This window comes from Loxodonta africana, chromosome 4 (assembly GCF_030014295.1).
Source record: "Loxodonta africana isolate mLoxAfr1 chromosome 4, mLoxAfr1.hap2, whole genome shotgun sequence".
Classification (NCBI taxonomy): domain Eukaryota; kingdom Metazoa; phylum Chordata; class Mammalia; order Proboscidea; family Elephantidae; genus Loxodonta; species Loxodonta africana.
In genome coordinates, this window is record NC_087345.1 from 144,064,636 (window position 1) to 144,085,567 (window position 20,932).

Sequence of the window (20,932 nt, forward strand, 5' to 3'; positions counted from 1 at the left end):
TGTGTTGCTCCGATTTTAAAGCAATGCAGATCAGTGTATTGATCCATGGGCTAAGTCAGAGAGTCTGGGGAACTTCTTTGTAAGCCAGGCCTTTTAGATACGGCTTCTGGGGTCTGGGAGCCACCCATTGGTGGGAAAAGCACAGGTAAGTGGCCAGGTGTGGGGATTTGGGTTTGATATCATACAGCCATTTGGATAATATTGCTCTGGTCAGTACCATATTTGTCCAAAACTGTGCCCTATCATTAACCTGTTCTAAGTGGAAAGTTTCTAACTCTACAGATTAGAGTTATGGTTGGTATTCACTCAGGTGACATGGTAAATGGCAGTTAGTAAATTTAGTAACCCATACAACCCATGACCTAGAACATCGCACGTTTCCTCCCTAGCCCCCTCTCTTCCTTCCCCCCTTCTTCAATGCCTCATTTCCTAGTCCCTCTATCTTCTTTTTGCCCACCCTTCTTAGCCCATTTCCAGTTGGGTATTATATGGAACTAAATCATATTTTGGTATATTTATTGAATACAGTTTTACACTCTGTGCTATTTTAAAAGAAGCAAGGTACTCCTCTGGCCCCAAAGAAGAAATAAAACTTACAGACTCTTTGAAGGTAGTTTTTGATGGATTTTTTTCTATTAATCGATTTCTTTTTTTTTTTTTTTTAAGTTACCTATGCCTGTTGGCGTAATGGTTAAGAGCTACGTCTGCTAACCAAAAGGCTGGCAGTTCGAATCCACCAGGTGCTCATTGGAAATTCTATGGGGCAGTTCTACTCTGTCCTATAGGGTCACTATGAGGCAGAATTGACTTGATGGCAACAGGTTTGCTTTTGGTTTACGCCTATTCTAACTTCCCTGGGTGAGGCAAACAGTTTGCGCTTGACTACTAACCTAAAGGTTAGCGGTTAGAATTCACCTGGTAGTACCACAGAAGAAAGGCGTGACTATCTGCTTCCTTAAAGGTTACCCGGAATCCAGTGCCGTCGAGTCAATTCTGACTCATAGGGACCCTATAGGACAGAGTAGAACTGCCCCATAGAGTTTCCAAGGAGCGCCTGGCGGATTCAAACTGCCAACCGTTTTGTTAGCAGCCGTAGCACTTAGCCACTACGCCACCAGGGTTTCCATAAAGGTTATAGCCAAGAAAACGCTGTAAGGCAGTCCTACTCTGTAACATGTGGGGTCACCTTGAGTCTGAATCTACTTGACAGTAATGGGCTTGGTTTTTGTTTGGTATGCCTATTCTGCAACACATAGATTCCTTCAGGTTGACAGGCAAAATCCCCACTCTCTGAATGGCCCAGTTTTGCCCTTTATGATAAAAGTCTCTTTTAGGTCTTTGGAAACATAAGCATAAGAAGGGATTACAGTAAGCCCTATTACAAATATGTAAAATTCCATGGGATTAAACCTCATCATTTTGTTTCTATACTTGAGAGAAAAGGCATGCTGCGATAGAGAACTGCATCGAGTCTTTTGTATCTTTACATTCACTCCAGAAAAGTGCTGCCAATATTTGAGCCCTTTTAAAGCTTTGCAAACTACAAAGCACCATGAATATAAAAATGAAGTGGTTTTTACTTAATGTTATGATATTGCCTTCATTAGCTCAAGACCAAACAAGGTCAAAGGTTATCTCCTCCCTTCTCTCTCTACCCCTATACTCTTCTGTGGCGTTTCCCCAGCATGCCTACAGAGTTAGTTGTTCTCCTGTTTAGGGCTCATGCCCCAAATCTGCTATTTTACCAGATGTGGTATTTTTCCTGTGTCTGCTCCCTGAGGGAGAGAGTCTGAAATCCTTCAAAGCCAAGATTTGTTTAGTTATATTTTATTGTGTTGTCTGAGAAGGCTTGCACGGCAGTTTAGGTTGCCATTCAACAATTTCTGCACAACTTGCTCAGTGACATTGGTTACATTCTTTGCAATGCATGAACATTACCATCTGGTTGTTCCATTTTCATTAATCTAGTCTCCCTGCCCCTTTACATTCTCTTTTTTGTTTTAAAGTAGTTGTTGACCGTTTGGTCTCATATAGGTAATTTTTTAAAGGAGCACAGTGCTTACGGGTGATATTATTTTTTGAGCCAACTTGTTATTGAGCTGTAAGATGAACTCTCGGGTTAGTTTCTGTTTAGGGTATAAAGAGTATTTCAGGGTATTAGTATCAGGGAGTCCTCCATTCTCAACCAGTCCAGTAGATCTGGTCCAAGATTTCTTTTTACGGTATTTGTTTTATTTTTTGAGTTTTTTGTTTTGGTATCCTTGGTTCCCAGCAAGGAAAACTTAAAACAGAATAACCGGTTTAAAAAGCAAGAAAGAAGGAAGGAAGGAAGGGTGGGTGGATGGGTGGGAGGAGTGAGTGCCCTGCTTCTGGTCTCATCTCAGTCCTCTGCCTTTTAACACAGCAGAAGGAGCTTCCAAATTCAGGTTAACTGTAAGAAGCAGTGGGAGTTTTCTTTGTTGATCACCCAGAATGCATATCCTGGCTCAGAGTTCAGTGACAAATTCTCCCCTAGCTCTGAAGTCTGTGGTTCACCAAAACCGCACACCTGGAAATCAGGGACAGATTATCCAATAGGCAAGGCAAGTATGGTGCTCACCTTGCTTGGATCATTTATAGTGAACAGTTTCACATTTTTTCACCACATCAAAGATTCTGCTTCTAGATATGCCTCTCTCCCAGCCCCATAGCAGCTTCCTACAGAATGGCAGCCTGTTTTCAAATTTATAATCCCTGATAGAGATGGGGACAGATGTCCCAGTGAGCAAGGTAAGCAGGGCATACTTGTGCTTATGTGGCGAAAAACATGTGAAACTGTTCACTACGGATTAGTAAGTAAGCCCATGGTTACCCTGCTTACTGAGTAACCTGCCTCTGCTAGAGACCATCTGCTGGAAAGTGAAATTTTATATAAATAAATGTGTGTGTGTGTGTAGGAGAGAGAAACACCCTTCGTGAATGTTTTCTCTTTTATTCACAGTTTAGAGACACTGGGTTTTTAGAGGCACCCTGTTTAGATTGGACCAATTTAAGACACATTCTCATCCAAACCAATGAAGATCACAAGACTTCCAAGCCAATATTAACAACTCGGGCCCAGCTATCAATGAACCATGTGGTACCAACGTTGAGAAATGAGAAAAAGCAACGATTCCAGGGTTTGGAAATATTTTCTAGGCCGTTACAGGGAGAAAAGCTGATGCTGCGGTGCTGCCCTGAGGGAGGGAAAGCAGCCCTCAGCCTTTAGGAGGCTCCCGCCTGACAGCTGTAGGGCACACACAGCTGCTCACAGTATGAGCTGGCTGTTGAGCAGCTTTGTGTTTGGAGCCAGTTTCATGCTAATTTTCACAAATACAGGAACTCAATTGCTTAAAAGGGTGCTGCTCACTGGAAAGAATGACAATAGTTCTAAATAACCCAGTGGAGGAAATCAAACAAGCAAATACTCTTTTTGTCCCAGACAACTTCAGAGCTCTCTGCAGACTCATCTAGAAGTGCCCATGGGACTTCCTATGTGGTATTTCTGTGCAAGTGTGAGTAACAAAGGAGGGAAGAAACGAGACTCTGCTTCCTTCCCCGGAGACCATAGGGAATTGCTGGACCAAGCAGGAGAGCACAGCTGCAGCTGGGATCCCGTGAGGCCCACTTCCTCTTCTCCAGGTCGCCCCACGCCTTCATCTGCAGGGGGCAGGCGGCGCCCAGGAACGGGGTGGCCCTGAGGCTCGCCCAGCGCAGGCCGGGGGGACCATTTGTACAGCTGTGTCTGGTTCCTGCGGAATGGTTCCCCAACTCAGAGGAATTGCCTTTGAGCTCTCCACAAGGTACCGTTTGAAGCTGAGGACTTTGCCCAAAGCCACATCTAGAAGCTCCAAAATCATCCAGGGAAGTGTGTCCCTCACTGACCGGTTAAAGAGATTCCATCTGACATTCTCCTTCAGATGAGAAAGGGTAGGCTCGGTGAGCCCAACAGCACAATCTAGGGCTTTTAAAAAACAAAACCCATTGCCGTGGAGTCGATTCAGGCTCATAGCGACTCTGTAGGACAGAGCAGAATTGTCCCACAGGGTTTCCAAGAAGCGCCTGGTGGATCTGAACTGCCGACCTTTTGGTTAGCAGCCCAATTCTTAAGCACTATGCCACCAGGTTTCCAGGACTTTTCAAGGGCAGTATTAAAAAAAAAAAAAAAAGTGTCAACACTTGTTGTGAAAACAAGGTCTTATAATCAAAAGCACAATCTTATCATCAATAGAAATCTGACAGGTCAAGTATATCACTCACAGCTACATATATTTTTAAACAGAATACAGTTTGTAACAGTCACATAAATAACTCTTCCTTTTTTTTTTAATAGATATTTTTGCCCTTGCCTGGTCCTTTGTGCATTAAATGTTTATTACGGGAAAAAAAAATACTGAAGCATATGGAAAGTAATACCCATGTGCCTACTTGCCTATTTGCCATAGACTCGAACATACCAATGATCATGAAGGTGGCACAGGACCAGGCCTGATTTGCTATACATAAGGTTACCATGAGTTGGAGTCGACTCTAAAACCACCACCATCAATTTGCCATCCAACAAAAACAAATAGTAGCATTCTATCGTTTTTGCTTCATATCTTTTTTAAAGAAATATTATAGAGTCGAAGTTCCCTTTGTTCCCCATCCCCAAGTCACATTTCCATTCCTCACTCCCTAGATGTAACCACAGCCATGACATTGCTATGTGATTTCTGTGATTTTAAGCATCCATTACATATATAGCGGGATGATTAATCTTGTGTCAGCTTGGCTAGTCTACAGCACCCAGTTACTTGGTCAAATGCTACTCCAGAGGTTGCCGTGAAGGTATTTTGTTGTGATCTTAAGGAGATTACCCTTGATAATGTGGGTGAGCCTGATCCATCAGTGGAAGGCCCCAAGAGCAAAAGCTGAGGTTTCTAATGGAGAGAATTTAGCCTTAAGGCTGTAACATAAATATGCAGCTGGATTTTCCAGCCTGCCGGGTCTACAGATATTGGACTTGCCAGTCCCTGCAATCGTGTGAGCCAGCTCCTTAAAATTGATCTGTGTGTATCCTTTTGGTTCTGTTTCTCTGAAAAACCCCAATACGCATTAAAAAAAAAAAAAACCTGTTGCTGTTGAGTCGATCCCAGTTCATAGCAACCCCATAGGACAGAGCAGAACTGCCCCATAGGGTTTCCAAGGAGCACCTGGTAGATTCAAACTGCCAGCCTTTTGGTTAACAGTGTAGCACTTAACCACTACATCACCACGGTTTCTGACTAATACACACAGGTATCCATACTTATATAGTTCTGCAGTTAAGTTTACACAAATGGATTCATACTGTACATAAATAAGGTTTGCTTTTTTCACCTACCATTACATTTTTGTGTTAAAACAAAATCTACTATCCATTTCACCTACCATCTATTTGTGTTAACACATGTAACTCTAATTCCTCTTAACTTTTATATAGTATAGGTAATTAGATGAATAACATTCCGTAATTTATCCTGATAGGGCCTTTTGCTATTGCAAATATTGCTGTACTTAACATCCTCATACACATCTCCTTGGGTTGTCTGAGGGTTTCTCTAGGGCTCAGTATTTATAAAAGTAGAATTACTGAGGACAGGGAGTATGCACACATTCAACTAACCAAAAAAGAAAAAAATTTCCATCAATTCTGACTTATAATAACCCTATAGGACGTAATAGAACTGCCCCATGGGGTTTCCAAGCCTGTAAATATTTACGGAAGCAGCCTGCCACATCTTTCTCTCACGGAGCAATTAGTTAGAACCACTGACCTTTCGCCTGGCAGCTGAGTGCTTAACCACTGCACCACCAGTTTCCTTCAACCGTACTGTTATGTGCCATCGAGTCAGTTCTGACTCCTAGTGACCCTATGCACAACAGAATGAAGCACTGCTCGGTCCTGCGCCATGCTCACAACTGTTGCCGTGCTTGAGCCCATCATTGCACCAGATGAGGGTCTTCCTCTTTTTGCTGACCCTCTATTTTACCAAGCATGATGTCTTTCTCCAGGGACTGATCCCTCCTGAGAACACGTCCAAACTATATGAGACGTAATCTTGCTATCCTTGCTTCTAAGGAGCATTCCGGTTGACTTGTTCATTCTTTTGGCAGTCTATGGCATATTCAATATTCTTCGCCAACACAATTCAATTCAAAGCTGTCAAATTGCACTAGATATCATAAAATAGCTCTCCAAAGTAGATGTATTAATTTTTTATCCCTCAGAAGTGGTCTGTGAGTTCCCATTTGCCCATATGGTCCATCAACATCAGGAAACTCTCATTATTTTTCAACATGATGGTAAATAATGGTGCCACATCATTGAATTAAATATTCATTAATTTGCATTTCCCTGATCACTACTGAGCATCCTTTCCAGTTATTATTGGATATTTAAGGTTTCCTCTTTTTATATTTTCTGTTCATATTCTTCACCTGTTTTTTTCTATTGGGTTGTTAAGCTCTAGCTTACTGACTTATAAGAGATCTTTATATACTTTGATTACCAATAATGTTATACAGTTGCAAATGTCGCCTTCAAATTTGTCAACTGTACATTAAGTTTTAAAATGTAAACTGAGAAGTCTTCTGTATGTATTATTCCTAAAATAGGTGGTACTATCCCAAACTCAGACCAGAATAGCTTATACAGCTATAAAATCTATAAACATCAACAACACCATAGTACAATCCTAAGTGTACAACTTACATGTGCACAGCACTTTTGACTTTTCAAAGTATCTTTCAATCACCTAATTTCAGCCTCACAAAAAAGCTTATAAAGCCAGTGGGACCTCATTTCCTTACTTGTAAAACAAAGAGATTGGTTCCGTGGATGATCATCAAATCCTTTTAATGCCCAAAGTCTGACCTGTTATCCGTTTTGCAGCTGGGAAAATAAAGGCCCAGAAGAGTGGACAAACTTGTCTCTAGTCACACCATGACCTCAGAGTAGAGGAGGCCTGAACTCCAGTCATCTGTTTGGGCAGGGTCTCTTCCCCCTTGAAAGTCCACATGAGGGCTGCCCTGAAATCAGCACCAGGAGAAGAGGCAGGTAGGTATGATTCCTGGACAGGGGTGACCTTCTAACACCCCTCTCCACTCACACGGGATGAAGCCCATGCCAGTGCTTCTGCTCCCAACAAGAACAGGTCACATGAACACAGGATGAACTTTATTCAACAACTATTACTGAGCAACAAGAAGGTGAGACCTGATTCTGTGCTAGGTGCTATATTGTGTAGAGATGTTATCAGATTTAATTGCTAGAGGCAAGTTTCTGTTACAAAGATGAAAGGGGTAGAACCCAAAGCTGTTTTTACTATTGCATCCAGAAACATCCATTTACCCAGGACGTGTATTTAAGACTGTACCCAAATTCTCAGGATAAGATGAAGCACCACTGTACGAGTGGCTGAAGCACTGGAGATGGAAAATACCCATGGCAGCCAGCATGAGATTTCCCACCAGACCTGTGACCCCATGTAATCCTGCAGAGAGATGCCTCTGGTGGTGCAGTGCAGTTGGCATCAGCTTGGCCAACTTGATCGAAACCTATTCCACGCACTCTCTGGGGCTGGGAGGCCCAAGCAGATCCTGGGAGTATCTGTCCATCCTTCTGTTCCCGTTCCTGGGCACGCTGGCTTCAGGCATGACTCGCACTGGTGTACGCAAGTGGTGTCTTCTCGGTTTCCTCAGAAACCAAATATACCTGAACTAATTATGCAAATTTCTCTAACTTAACTCCTACTTAAAATAAAATAAAGATACAGAACCTTAGGTAGGTAAATGCAGTCTGAATATACTACCTACTATTTCCCCTCATGGTTAATGATACAGAATCAGGGTTATCGTTATTACTATAGGAACGAATTGTGAAACAAACATTTTGTTTTCCTGCCTTGGATCACGAGTCTTGACTCCTATCTAGTTCAAGCACTGAACGCACTGCCTTAAGCATAACAGATGTTTCGTAAATATCTGCAAACTGGATGAATAAATGGTTGATGGAACCCACTTCGTTCTGGCGACTTCTACTACCTTTTAGAGCTTCAAGAAATTAACAAAATTTAGGGTGGGAGAAGAATTCATTTGGCAACCATAGAAATGGGTGGGAAATAATCCTTACAGAGTTTCCTAACAGTTCTTTACATTGCAAAGGGCTTAATAACTACCCATGAGAAGATAAGCTAACATGGCTTCACATTATCTTTTGTTTTAAAGACTCTTTAACAATACCTTAGTGTGCATCCTACATATACTGTAAAATTTTTTTATCCTATATAACTTTTTACAAGAGCTGAGACTTCAAACTGAAGGAAAACTTCCTCAGAGACACTGTGCTACCTGTGGGGAACAAAAAGCCTGACCTTTCCCCCACTAAGACCAGTAAGAAGCTCCCTGAGTGATGGGTCTATGAAAATCAACAGCAGCACCCTGAATCCCCAGGCTTGCCTGGCCTTCCCCTTTGCTTCGAGAACAATCCACCTTTGTCCTAAGCCCTTGAGGAAAGAGAACAATCCACCTTTGTCCTAAAGCCCTTGAAGAAAGTCGGTAAAAAGAGGAAAACGGGTCACTGTGACCATGCTGGAGTTAAAGCACAAGTTCCGGGGGAGAACCAGCACAGGGTCACACCCACAACGGAAGTGGAAGCAGGACCTTTCTTAGTGCCTTGGAAATACCTCCAGGATTCTGGAGAAAAGACAAAACAGGAGGGCCAAAACGGACTCAAGGGACCTTTGTTCTCTCTGTATCTATGACATCATTTCAGACAAACAAGTCAGAATCCTCTTCTGTCCCACGCTGGGCACAGCTGGGCAGCAGTGCAGGGTAAATCACCAGTCTGTTCCTGGTCTCCTGTACTCGAAGCTCAGTTGTAGGAAAGGTAATCAATGAGCCGGGGAGGGATATTTAACTTAGCGACTTTCTCTAGTCCTCTGACGCCAGTGGCCTTCCTCAAGCTCACTCTGCAAAGCTGTGACAGGGTCAGAGGTGTCTCTGAAGGAAAAAAAAAAAAAGAGAACAAGGAAGTATGTAAAGACAGTTTAAGGAAATGGCATAATATCCCTACCACAATATATTCTAAGGGGGAAGTGGAAAAGCCTCCCTTTCTCTTGGAGATGGATGTGTCCTGTATGCCTTATCTGGAAGGTTACCAGACAGGACACTCAGGGATCTGAGGAAGGAGGATCAGGAAGTAGAATCTGGTTGAAGTCCACTGGGATTTTATTTTATTTGGAGCCATAGTGTTATAATTTGGCACACAGATTTGTCAGCAAAGAACTAATCTGTGGCAAGTAGGCTCATTTGTAAAACTTGCAGACACATGAGGCACTGGTGGAAGGTTTAGCGCCTGGGCAGGTGCTAGTTCCTGCCACTGCCAGCCACAGGCTCTACCTCATTAGTGAATGCTGCAATTACAAGGGAACCTTGTCAGGGCAGATGCAGCAGCACAAACAGCTCCAGCAGACACAGTACTCAAGATGCATCTCAGAGGCGATGGGTCAGGACCCTGGAATTACAGGCAGAGCCCCCAGCTGGAACTCAAGGAGGGATAGCAAACAAGCGGCAAAAGATGAAAGATGGCCCAGGGATCCCTGGTAGCCCCTACCGGGCAGAAATACTTTCAGAGAAAAGCCTGGCCTCACTTTCATAGTACTCAAAGCACTTGGCTGGGGCGCTGCTGCTCCATGTGTAGTCAGAAGGCTTCTTCCCTCGGTTGTCTCTGGCGTAGATGTTCCCTCCAAATTCAATGAGCATCTCAATGAGGTCCACGTTCTTCACCTTGGCTGCGTGATGAAGGGCTGTCTCGTGAAGTTTTGCTGCATTCACATTGGCCCCTGGAGGTCCAGAGCGGGGAACAAATACCACCAAAGGGAGAACTTTAAGCCAAGAGAAAAGCTGACACACTTTTGCTCTCAGCACAATTTACAGAAGCCATCCCCATCCATAAGACAAAATCAGACTCTACTGCAGCTTTCTCCAAACCTGAAAGCAGGAGTTACTTTTTTCATATAGGAAGCAGGCTGGAACTAGATGGGACTGCCTTGTTTTCTGCAACTCTATGGTGTCCCCCACCTTTGACAGGGTGCAGTCTTACCACTTTTCTTTTTCCTCTTTTTAAAGGAAAATATTTGAGTTTTCCGTCATACACAGATTCTAGCTTTCACAGGTTTTACTGTAGTTCTTAAAAGAGTATAATGCTTAAGGCAGACACAAAAATAAAGACTGATAAAAAATATGTTGAAAAATGTCCTTTTAGGGCACAGCCATCACCAATTCTGTTCAACGAGATCTCCTCGAGCCTCAGAATTTCTTTTGAAGAAAATACCAACGCTTCAAAGCCGACTCCTGAAGCCAAGCAAATATCCTATTATCGGTAAAGTAATCCTCCAAATTAATAAGACTTAAACCACAATCACAAAATATTATCAAAAGCGAGGTCAAAAAAATCAGATTAGCAGCATGCCCTCACTTAGTAATAAATTTAGAGAGTCAGTTGTTGTTGCTGAAAACCCTACAGAGCACAAGTTCTACCCTAACACCCAAGGGGTCACCATGAGTCAGAACGAGGTACAGTCCTGTTGGCAGCATGCCCCCACTTAGTAATAAATTTAGAGAGTTCGGTCCTGTTTGCTATAATTACTCAATACAGGAGGCCTTGGGCAGGGTGATTCTTTCAAAGGGGTGGCCTTCCCAAGGTACAAAGTGGGATTTTTTCAAAATAAGTTCTTGGCATCATTTGATCAGGTGTTAAAGAAGGGATGACGAATAAGAAGGGAAGCAGAATCCTCTGCAGCAGTTAGCAACAACAGACCAGATGTACACAGAGCCACACAGATGGATCCTGAAAATACAGCGCTGAGTGACAAAACAAAAAATACAGTAAGATACCTAACACGATACCATTCACGTCAATTAAAAGTATATGTCTCAAATGACAAGATGCATCTTACAAAAACACAGAGATAAAAGGATGTAAATTAACACAACAGAATGGTTAGAGGGCAGGGTGGTGGAAAAAAGGATAGAAGAAAGAAGGGAGGGAGGAAAGAGTGGCTTTGTGTGGACCAATGATGATAATGGGCTTTGAACTAAGGAATATGAAGTGTGTGTATGTGAGAGAGAGACACAGAGACAGAGAAGCCAGAAAAACAACTAGTGCCACCTGGGCATAAAAAAAATTCTCAACTTTATGCTTCAGAGAAATGGGGTCACAATGTGCTCGTTACCAAAAACCTGGTTTCAAAGCAAAACAGGATTAAAGTGGATGCAGGTAAAAACCCAAAGAAGGGGCTGTCACATGTACCTCTGTACCCCAAAAACACATAGAACATAAGCAAGCACAAATAGCTCAATATACGCCTGTTGAAACAATAATTGAAAAAAATGTGACAAGGACAGTGCTGAAAAAGTAAAAGCCTAACAATCTTCAATTAGCTACCTCTGAATGCTTCTAGCAGAGTTAAATATTTACTGTTAGTGATCAGATTATAAATTAAATCACATAATAACTGGGCTTTCACCTTGCCCAGCCCTCCTCGCTTGCAAAGTTAATCTACAGCTCAGCGACTTGGACCCACTGCCTGCAAAATGAACTACGGTCTTTGTGTACACCACTGTAAGGTACCACGTGGCTGCACCACAGCTCACTTCTCAGGCAGGGCCCCTGCCTGCTTGAAATAACATGCAAAATAGCCCGCATGCATGTTTTCTAGGGATATGGTCATAGCTTTCCTTTGATTTTCCAAAGGTATGCAGTACCCACCTCTAAAAGAATCTATTCGTGAGTACATAGGGATATGTTTTCATCTTCTCCCTATATTTCTGAATATTTGAAATTTTCCATAATTAGAAAATAGTTTTCTTTAAAAAAAAAAAAAATCCATTTGATCTGACAAGGGATGTTAAATGAGCCCATCCAGTAAGATTAGACTATCAGTCAAGGATTAAGTTTTATTTTGAAAAGGTGCTAACAATGTGATGGTATCAGCAAGCATCAAGTACTAACACTACCAATCACATCAATCAGACTTCCTCAAGAGAATTCTACTCACCCATCATTTCATTCCCCAGATGTATGGAAATTCCCTTTGAAATCTACCGGGTATCCTGATAAAGGCTACGTAGACATTATGGTTGCCTTTTCACTTCCCTTCCAACGGCCCTCACTGTACTCCTGGCCTTGCAATTTGGAACAGGATGTTGGGATAGGGGTGAGTAGGACTGACTGACCTCCAGCTCCAGGTATGGGCCCTGACTGGTCTAATCCCTCTCCCCTACCATAGTAATTGGTTCAAATAATCCAGGTGCAAGTTCATCAGAACCTGGCAATGTTCCGGCCAAAGGGAGTGGTTTAGGTTTGGACATGGGACCCAATTTGCCCAATGAGACATGAGGGGAGGTATGCCAGAGACATCTGGGAAAGGGAATTTTTCACTCTTCTGAAAAAGTAACCAGAAGCCTTGCTCTCCTTCTAGAAACTGATTTGGATTTTAAGCTTCAATCTGCTGCAGCCATTTTGCCACTACAGGCAGTCCCCAGGTTACAAACAAGATCCATTCCTATATGTGACTTTAAATCGAATTTGTAGGTAAGTTGGACCAGGTGCATAAGATTCTTATTTAGCCTTGCTTACCCTTAAAAAAAATTTTTTTTTTTTTTACCCTTAGTGTAAGAAAAGCATTTCCACTCCAGATATACTAAATCAGAATCTAAAGTTTAACAAGATCCCCAGGTGATTCTTATGTATAATAAATTTTGAGAACCACTGCTCTACTAGTGGTTTTCAGAATTGGTCCCTAACCAGCAGCATTAGCATCACCTGAAGACTTGTTAGAAATGCAAAATCTCAGCAGGGATTCAAACCAAAGCCCTGAAGAAAAGGCTCCAAGCCTGTTCAGTGATTTAAAAGCTGCACATGCAGCAAGTGAAGGTTATTATAATGAAAAACTTGTTGTGAGTAGGAGTTCAAACATTTTCAAGTGAGGGCAAATTTACATAACATTAACAGGCAAGTATAAGTTGTCTATAAATCAGATGTTCCTAACTCGGGGACTTACTATGTTTTACTATGTTAGGGAAGCCAGGCTTGGGATGAAGCTAACGCTGTGGAAAGCAGAACAGCAAAATTCATGAAGGGAAGTCGGAGCACAGCTTGATCAAGGCAAAGCTATAGAAGCTTCCTATATACATCCAAACATCTTGAGGGACTGAGTTATTGGGGCTGAGGGCTGGAGACCATGTTCTCAGGAGACAAATGGCATAACATACTTCATAAAATGTTTTACATTCTATTTTGGTAAGTAGCATCTGGGGTCTTAAAAACTTGCAAGTGGACATCTAAAATACATCTATTGGTCACACTACCTTTGAAGCAAAGGAAAACGAAGAAAACCAAAGACACAAGGAATATATTAGTCCAAAGACTAATGAATCACAGGAACCACAACCTCTATCAGTCTCAGCCCAGAACTAGATGGTGCTCAGCTACCACCACCAACTGCTCTGACAGGGAACATAAAAGAGGGTTCCAGACAGAGCAGGAGAAAAATGTGGAACAACAGTCAAATTCAGAAAAAAAGACAAGACTTACTGGTCTGACAGCAACTGGAAGAATCCCTAAGACTTTGACCCCAAGACACCCTGCTAACTCAGAAGTGAAGCCATGCCCGAAGTCCATCTTTCAACCAAAGATTAGACAGGCCTATAAAACCATTACCCATGGGAAGAACATGCTTCTTAGTTCCATCAAGTATACCAGACCAAATGGGCAACACCTGCCCAAATGCAAAGATGAGAAGGCAGGAAAGGACAGAAAAACCGGACAAATGGACATGGATAAATCGGGGTAGAAAGGAAACAGGGAAGAGTACTGACACATTGCAGGGACTGCAACCAATGTCACAAAACAATCTGTGTATAAATTTTTGAATGAGAAACTAATTTGTGCTGTAAACTTTCACCTAAAACACAATTAAAAAAAAAAAGGAACAGCAAAATTTAAAGAAACTGAGATCCTGATAACATTGTTGAACCAATGAATGAAACTAATCTTTAAACCTCCTTCAGATTATCTAAACCAAGAAATCCCCTTTATTGTTTACCCAGCTTGAATCTGGTTTCCTATTACTTACAAAAGAAGCTCTGATGGCACAGTGGTTGAGTACTCGGTTGCTAATCAAAAGGTGGGCAGTTCAAACCCACTAGCTTCTCTGTGGGAGAAAGACGTGGCAGTCTGCTTCTGTAAAGATTACAGCCTTGGAAACCATACGGGGCAGGCAGTTTTACTCTGTCCTAGAGGGTTGCTATGAGTTGGAATCAACTCGAGGGCAACAGGTCGGGTTGTTACTTACAAAGGAGTAATAACTGATACAAAGTTCAAACTAATGCATAAAGGTTGTTGGGTTAAAAACACAAATGTGAGCCTTTCCTCTATAAAGCGACACAAAAAAAGGAACTAAAGAAAAAATGCAATTAAGTATACACCAAAATCTGTATACAGAGGGTTGTCGTATTACAACATTTTTTATTTTAAAAACTCAACAATAATGACATTGCTCTATGTTGGGAGAAACAGGATACAACCATCAGACAGGTAACCTGGCTTATGATTGCTCCTAATCTACATATTTTACCATCGTATGAAAAATAAAGAAAATATTCCAATAGATAACCATACACAAAATGAATGTTTTTCACTAAAAAGACTTAAAAGTGGCACATAAAAGTGAATAAGACTCACTAATAGAAAACTACATATAACTTAACTTCCAGTGACCATCATCTGAAGAGAATTCATAATCTTTCTATTTCTTAACAATTCTGTTCTTTATCCTAAATTGTTTTATTCTAAATCGTACCCAGAATGAATGAAATGACTAAACTAAAATTTCCCTCAACAAAATATTTAAGTTGGATTCACAATCAAAGCACCTTGCCAATATCCACCCTGGTCACATTGTGAAACTTCTGTTGTAGACACGTCCTGCACCTAGTCTTCGGTTGGTTGGCTTTTTGTTGTTGTTACCCTCAAAGAAACTGAGCCCCATGATAACACTGGGAACCTCTCTATCCTGAGCCTTTTTAAGAATACCTTTCCATTACTTGGATTCCAAATGCCTCGGCTCTGCTCACTCCATTTCATGTTAGAGTCCCATCTCTTTCTGATTTAGACAGTAACCTTCTTAGACAGGTATTGTGGATGGTTCCCTGTGACATTTAATAATAATTAGTAGCATTTTTTCAGCATCTACTATGCACAAGGTAGTGTGGAAATGTTATCGCTAATCCTCCCAACACCCCTACAAAATAGGTTTAAATTTTTCTATTTTACAGATACAGAAACTGAGGTGTTGGGCGGCCAGTAGAAGAGCCGGTTCAAACCCTGCTCTATCTGACTGCCCTGCCCAACTTTCTGCTGATACACAGTGCAGGTAAACACCAACATACCTGCGTTGAGCAACACCTTAACACAGTCCAGATGCTCCCTTGCACAGGCAACATGCAGAGGAGTCCCAAAGTGGCAATCATGTGCTTCAAGGTTGGCCCCAACATCAATAAGAAGCCTCACACATTCAGAACTTCCTTAAAATAAATGGAAAAGAATCAATATAGATACACATGTAAAGTAATAAACACAACAGACATGGTAGCTGGAAGAGGTAAACCCCATGCTTAGTTGCAGGGGTAGATAAGAAAAAATGGGAACTACAGGCCTACCTAAGGGTAGCCTACCACTTCCGTATGGCCCTGGGGAAGCAAGAAGAAGGTTCTTCTTTTATTTAGAGGAGTGAGATTGTTCACCGTCTCTACCTGGTAAACCCACTGTCATCAAGTCAGTTCTGACTCATAGCGACCCCCACAGGCCTTCTCTACGGAAGCAGACTGCCACATCTTTCTCCCGTGGAGTCGACAGTGGTTTCGAACTGCCAACCTTCTGATTAGCAGTTGATTGCTTTAACCACTGCGCCACCAGGGCTTCTGTGCCCACATGGTAGTGGGAGAAAAGCAGGGCATGGCCAACTCTCTTGCTGTGAAAACAAAGTTTGGGAATACAACCTTGACTAGTGAGAGAAGGCTCTTCACTGTTTCCAGGGGTCTTCAGTGGGAAAGAAAGTGTTCACCACCTCCTAATCCACAAACTGCCTGGGGTGGCACCAAGCCTGGTGGTAAGGACATATAGCTACTGGTATCCTGAGTTTAAGACTTCCTGACGACTTACCCTTCTACTTTCTTATTAAGTTGATTCCTCTCTGGCCTCTCTAACAACCCCTTTTCTGCCTCTTTCCTGGGCTCCTCTTTCCTGTATCTGCAATGTAGATTTGGATCAATGTCTAGGCCTTGGTTCTCTGCTCTGCTCTCCATCTTTGGTATGTTCTGAGATGCCACCTTTCTCAAACTTAATTACCTCTTTGTTGTAGATAACAACCAAATTACCACCTGTAGCCCTGAAACCCAGGTCCACATCTATGACCATCTGCTGACCAATCTCATTTGGATGTCTTTAAGTGACAGCCTAAGGAGTTTGGATCCTGCCCTTTTGGGCAAAGGCTGCAAAACTGTGGCCTATGTTTTGATTGGCCGGCGTGGTGTGTGTTTGTCTTTGAATGCGCTTGGTGGGTGTGCACTCTTATGTGGCTCCACACAGGGTTAGTGTTCCCATCATCTCACACCCTGATTCACATATTAGGCCATCTTCCAACACCCACAGGCACTGGGTATTGCTTCACTACAAATTTGGTATCTTTTAAACTAGTCACATTCCCCGTTCCCCTTTCCCAGGGTCCCTACCACTAGCTAACCCATTTCATCCAATAGCATCAGTTCCTGCTCCAATTTTTTGCTCCCTTCCCACTCCCTATCATACCAAATCCTATTGATTCTTCCCTCAATGCTTTTTAAGTGAATCTGTCCTATTTTGCCCATCACCATGCCACACACACAATACATCATTTCAGTCTTTTGATACACAAATGGTTGCTAAATTAGCCTTTCTAAAATTTTGTTTCCTGTCATTCAACATCTGTTCAAAAACCTTCGACAGCTGCCTGAAGCAATGCCCAGTGCCTGACAGTGTCAGAAGATGGCCTAACACGTGAATGAGGGTGTGAGATGTTGGGAGCAGTGACACTGTATAGAGCCACATAGGAGTGCACGCCCCACCAAGTGCATTCAAAGACACACACCATGCCAGCCAATCAAAACATAGATCAGAGTTTCACAACCTTTGCTCAAAAGGGCAGAATCCAAACTCCTTAAAAATTTTCCACCAGCTGGTCTCACCCCAAATTTCCAGTCTTACCTGTTGTTGCTCCTACACTGGAGCACGTGATCTGGTGAGACTGGACAAGTAATTTTCCCAATGCTTGGAGCGGCCTTCTTCTTATGCTCCCACCATCTGCAATGTACCTGTTCTCTGAGGTCCAGTTCTAACCCCACCTGCTCTCTAAAGCCTTCAAGACTAGCTCCAACCCTCCTGAGAGCACGCTGTCCCAGCTCTCCTTGGCCCAGCCCTCTGGCCCTAGTCATCCTGCACATGTTTGGGTCTCGCCTCCTATTATGAATTGGATTGTGTTGCCCAAAAATATGTGTTGGAATCCTAACCCCTATACCTGCAGATGTAATCCTATTTGAAGACAGGGTTTTTGTTACATTAATTAGATCATACCCAAGCAGGGTTGGTTCTAAATCGAAATCACTCCTGAGTTATACAAAGGGCAGGTTAGACACAGAGGCCCACAACACTGGGCCAGACGGACACCACATGTGGATCGTTTGCATGCCAAACAACCTAGGAATGCCCAGAACTACTTACGAGGAAGGAACCCACACAGCCAAGACGCTGATTTGCACTTTCAGCCTCCAGAACTGTGTGAAAGTAATTTCTGTTCTTTAAAGCCACACACTTCTGATACTTCTGTTACAGCAGCAGTAGGAAACTAAGACACCGTCCAAATAGATGAGGCGCTTACAAGGGCAAAACTACAGCAAAGACAAGTGAGAGCCTACAGAGCTGACTGACCTCTGTTACTAACATTTGAAACGTACTAGGAGACTCAGGTAAGAAATAGAATCTACATTACAGAAACAACTGCCCACAGCTCTGGATGAAGACTGTACCTCAACTCAGAAAATCTTAAGATCTCCACAGCTGAGTGACCCAGAGCCAGAAAGAACTCTCCTTCTCTAGCACTGGCTTCCACCTGCTGTCTGTATTGCCTCCTTCCCAAACTCCTTTCATCCCAGAAAGAAAAGTGAAACTTCTTAGGAGCAAAAAGAAAAGGGAGTCACGTGTGGTGCTGACTGTAAGAAATACAAGGGACAGCAGGCCCTGAAGTGGTACTGGGGATTGTTCTCTCAGGGAAGCAGCAGCCTGGGAGCACAGCGGGGCCAAGATGCCCCTCGGCCCGACTCACCACTCATGCAGGCCTCGTGCAGTGGGGATGCTGTGTACAGGGGTGGGTTGACCTTTGCCCCATAGGAGAGCAACAGCTTCACACACTCGATGCTGCCCGAGGCACAGGCATCGCAGAGAGGGGTGCTGCCGTCGATGTTGCGGGCATCCACCTCATGGGGAGAAAGAAACAAGTGTCAAACGGCAGGGCAAAAAAGCTGTGCAATTCACCTTCTCTTCATCCAGGTTCATCTCTACAAAGATACTTCTTAGAAGCACTGGCTTTCTGTTATGTGCTAAGGCACTGTGCTAGTCCAATGAGTCCAAAAATAAAAACAAATAAGGATTGAGGCAGTCCCTGTGAGCCTCCTAAGTATAGAAGTGGTCCTGTTTGGGGATCTTTTCCCTCAAGAGCAGAATAAACTTCAGCCTCACTCTCGCCACTGCCTCAACACCTAAGGAGGTCGGAGTAGGAAAGAAGAACACTAGGTCGCAAGCTGGGAAAGACAGGGTGTAAAAGTGGGTTTTTAACTCAGGCCTCAGATAAAAGGAGTGCCTGAAACTGCTTAACATGCCTCTTTTAGTTTGGAAATTGTAGGGGAGGAAAAAGGCAACTCCCTAAACTGGCAAATTCTACTTAGAGTATGTTCATATTCAGCTTCTATTTGGTACATGATGAAACTTGTTTCAGTTCCTCATTGACTACCTTCATATCCAAACTGTTCAAAGCCTAAGCTGTCCACACTCTCCACTTTTTGCCCACCCCTTGAATTCTAAGTTCTGTGGCCACTATTTTGCTTCATCTGTCTTCCCTCTGACCACCAGTGACTTCCCAATAGCCAAATCCGTGAACGCTTCTCAGTCCTTATCTTCCTGGTCCCCAGTGGGCTGGACAGTGTCTACTGTTCCCTGTTCCCTTAGCTTCCACTATAGCCTATTCTGGTTTCCTCTACCTTTCCTTCTCAGTACCCTTCACTGCTTTCCTTTCTTTCCATGTATTTGTATATCACAGAATGCTAACCCAAACCCTTTCTTTTCCTCACTCTATGCAGTCTCCTGACTTTTCCCCACCCATTCCCATGGCTACAGCCAGCCTTGAGGTCGATGCTGAAGGAGATGCTGAAGGAGCCACTCACCCGGGCCCCGGCGGCAAGTAGCAGCTGCACGCACTGCGCCTGGCCCTGCAGACTGGCTGCGTGCAGGGGCGTGATGGAGTCCACTGTGACCTGGTTGACACAGGCGCCGCCCTCTATCAGCTGCTGCAGCTGTAGCGTCTCACCCCGCTGGGCTGCTTCATGCACAGGGGTCCGTTCCACCCAGAACCCTGGAAAGGAAAATGGTACTGCTGTTAACACCATGTCATTTCTATCCAGCACGAATGAATAGGTAAGACTCAGGGCACCTTTGCAATATCCAAGGCATTGTACATGATCATGTACTGCCTCAAACACTCCTACTTTAAAAGCCTTAGTCATCCCTACTGCCTGCAGAGTCCAAGCTCCTTGGCATGACATATGTAGGGTAATGCTACTCAGCTACATGCATCCTCTCTTAATGGAATCAGCTTTGCTCTCCCCCAAAGCATGCTGGGGATGAATTGGGGATGGACTCAGGCTAAGGTACAAGGCCAGGAGTGGCATGACTGGGCCAGTGACCAAGGCCGAGGAATGCCTTAGCGGCAAGAAGGAAAATATCTGGGCCTGGACATGAAGTCCCTGGGAATGCTGACTGCCAGAGGACGTGGGAGAAAACGATGAGCCTTGGTCCCAGCTGGAATGGTATATAAGCTTGGGTCCCTTGCTAGGTGGTTGCGGAGCGGATCCACTTCAGACAGCTGCCACTGGAGAGCAGCTTTTTGCCCGTGTCAGTTTCCCTGAACACATGAATCTGGAGAGGGCTATGTGTCAGTTCCCTGGATTATCTGCCTAGTCTTTCTTTGCTAGGGCTGTCCCCTGACAAGTCGCGTAGTCACTGTGCCTCACCGTGCCTTCCCAGATGCGTGGGGAAAAGCGGACTCTGCTGGGGGAAATCCCAGGGTGGCCAGGGACGCATGCCCTGGGACCACTAGCCCAGGCTGTTGATGCCTGGAGACCTGTGTGTGAGTATGGGGATGCCCCAAAAACACCACAGGGATTGTTGCAGTTACTAGAGTCTTTACATGTTGAAAAAGAAAAGAAGGATGTTCTTGTTTTGGTTGCGGGAGTTGCGTGGCCGTTGTCATGGGCATGGAGATATTCATGGGAGGCCCCAAAGCAAAAGCCAGATTGCCCTGCTGAGGTAGCTTGTGTGGGGTGGCTTCTACTGGCAGCACTGAGAGGGGCATCCGATACGGAGCCAGCCACTAGGGCCCTAGTTAGGCAGCTGGAAGCAGAGCTGCAACTGGACGATTTGCGGGCAGCATATTCCTCCTCCATTGAAACATTAGTGCCCTGTTTGCAGAAGAGGCATCTTCGGGGGAAATCCCGGGGTGGCCAGCGAACTCTATGTGGGGGG

General features: G+C 43.7%; 1 protein-coding gene across 1 annotated transcript in view; it reads right to left on the reverse strand.

The window, feature by feature from the left end:
- Positions 1 to 643: 643 nt before the first annotated feature.
- ASB13 (ankyrin repeat and SOCS box containing 13) overlaps positions 644 to 20,932 on the reverse strand; it is a 53,893-nt gene continuing 33,604 nt past the window's right edge. The window contains exons 2-6 of the mRNA XM_064284821.1: positions 19,576 to 19,763; positions 18,462 to 18,612; positions 15,496 to 15,630; positions 9,693 to 9,884; positions 644 to 9,042 (exon numbers count right to left, since the gene is read on the reverse strand). Of these exons, the coding sequence (XP_064140891.1) occupies positions 8,915 to 9,042; positions 9,693 to 9,884; positions 15,496 to 15,630; positions 18,462 to 18,612; positions 19,576 to 19,763 (794 nt within the window). The 3' untranslated portion in view covers positions 644 to 8,914. The remainder of the gene's footprint in view (positions 9,043 to 9,692; positions 9,885 to 15,495; positions 15,631 to 18,461; positions 18,613 to 19,575; positions 19,764 to 20,932) is intronic.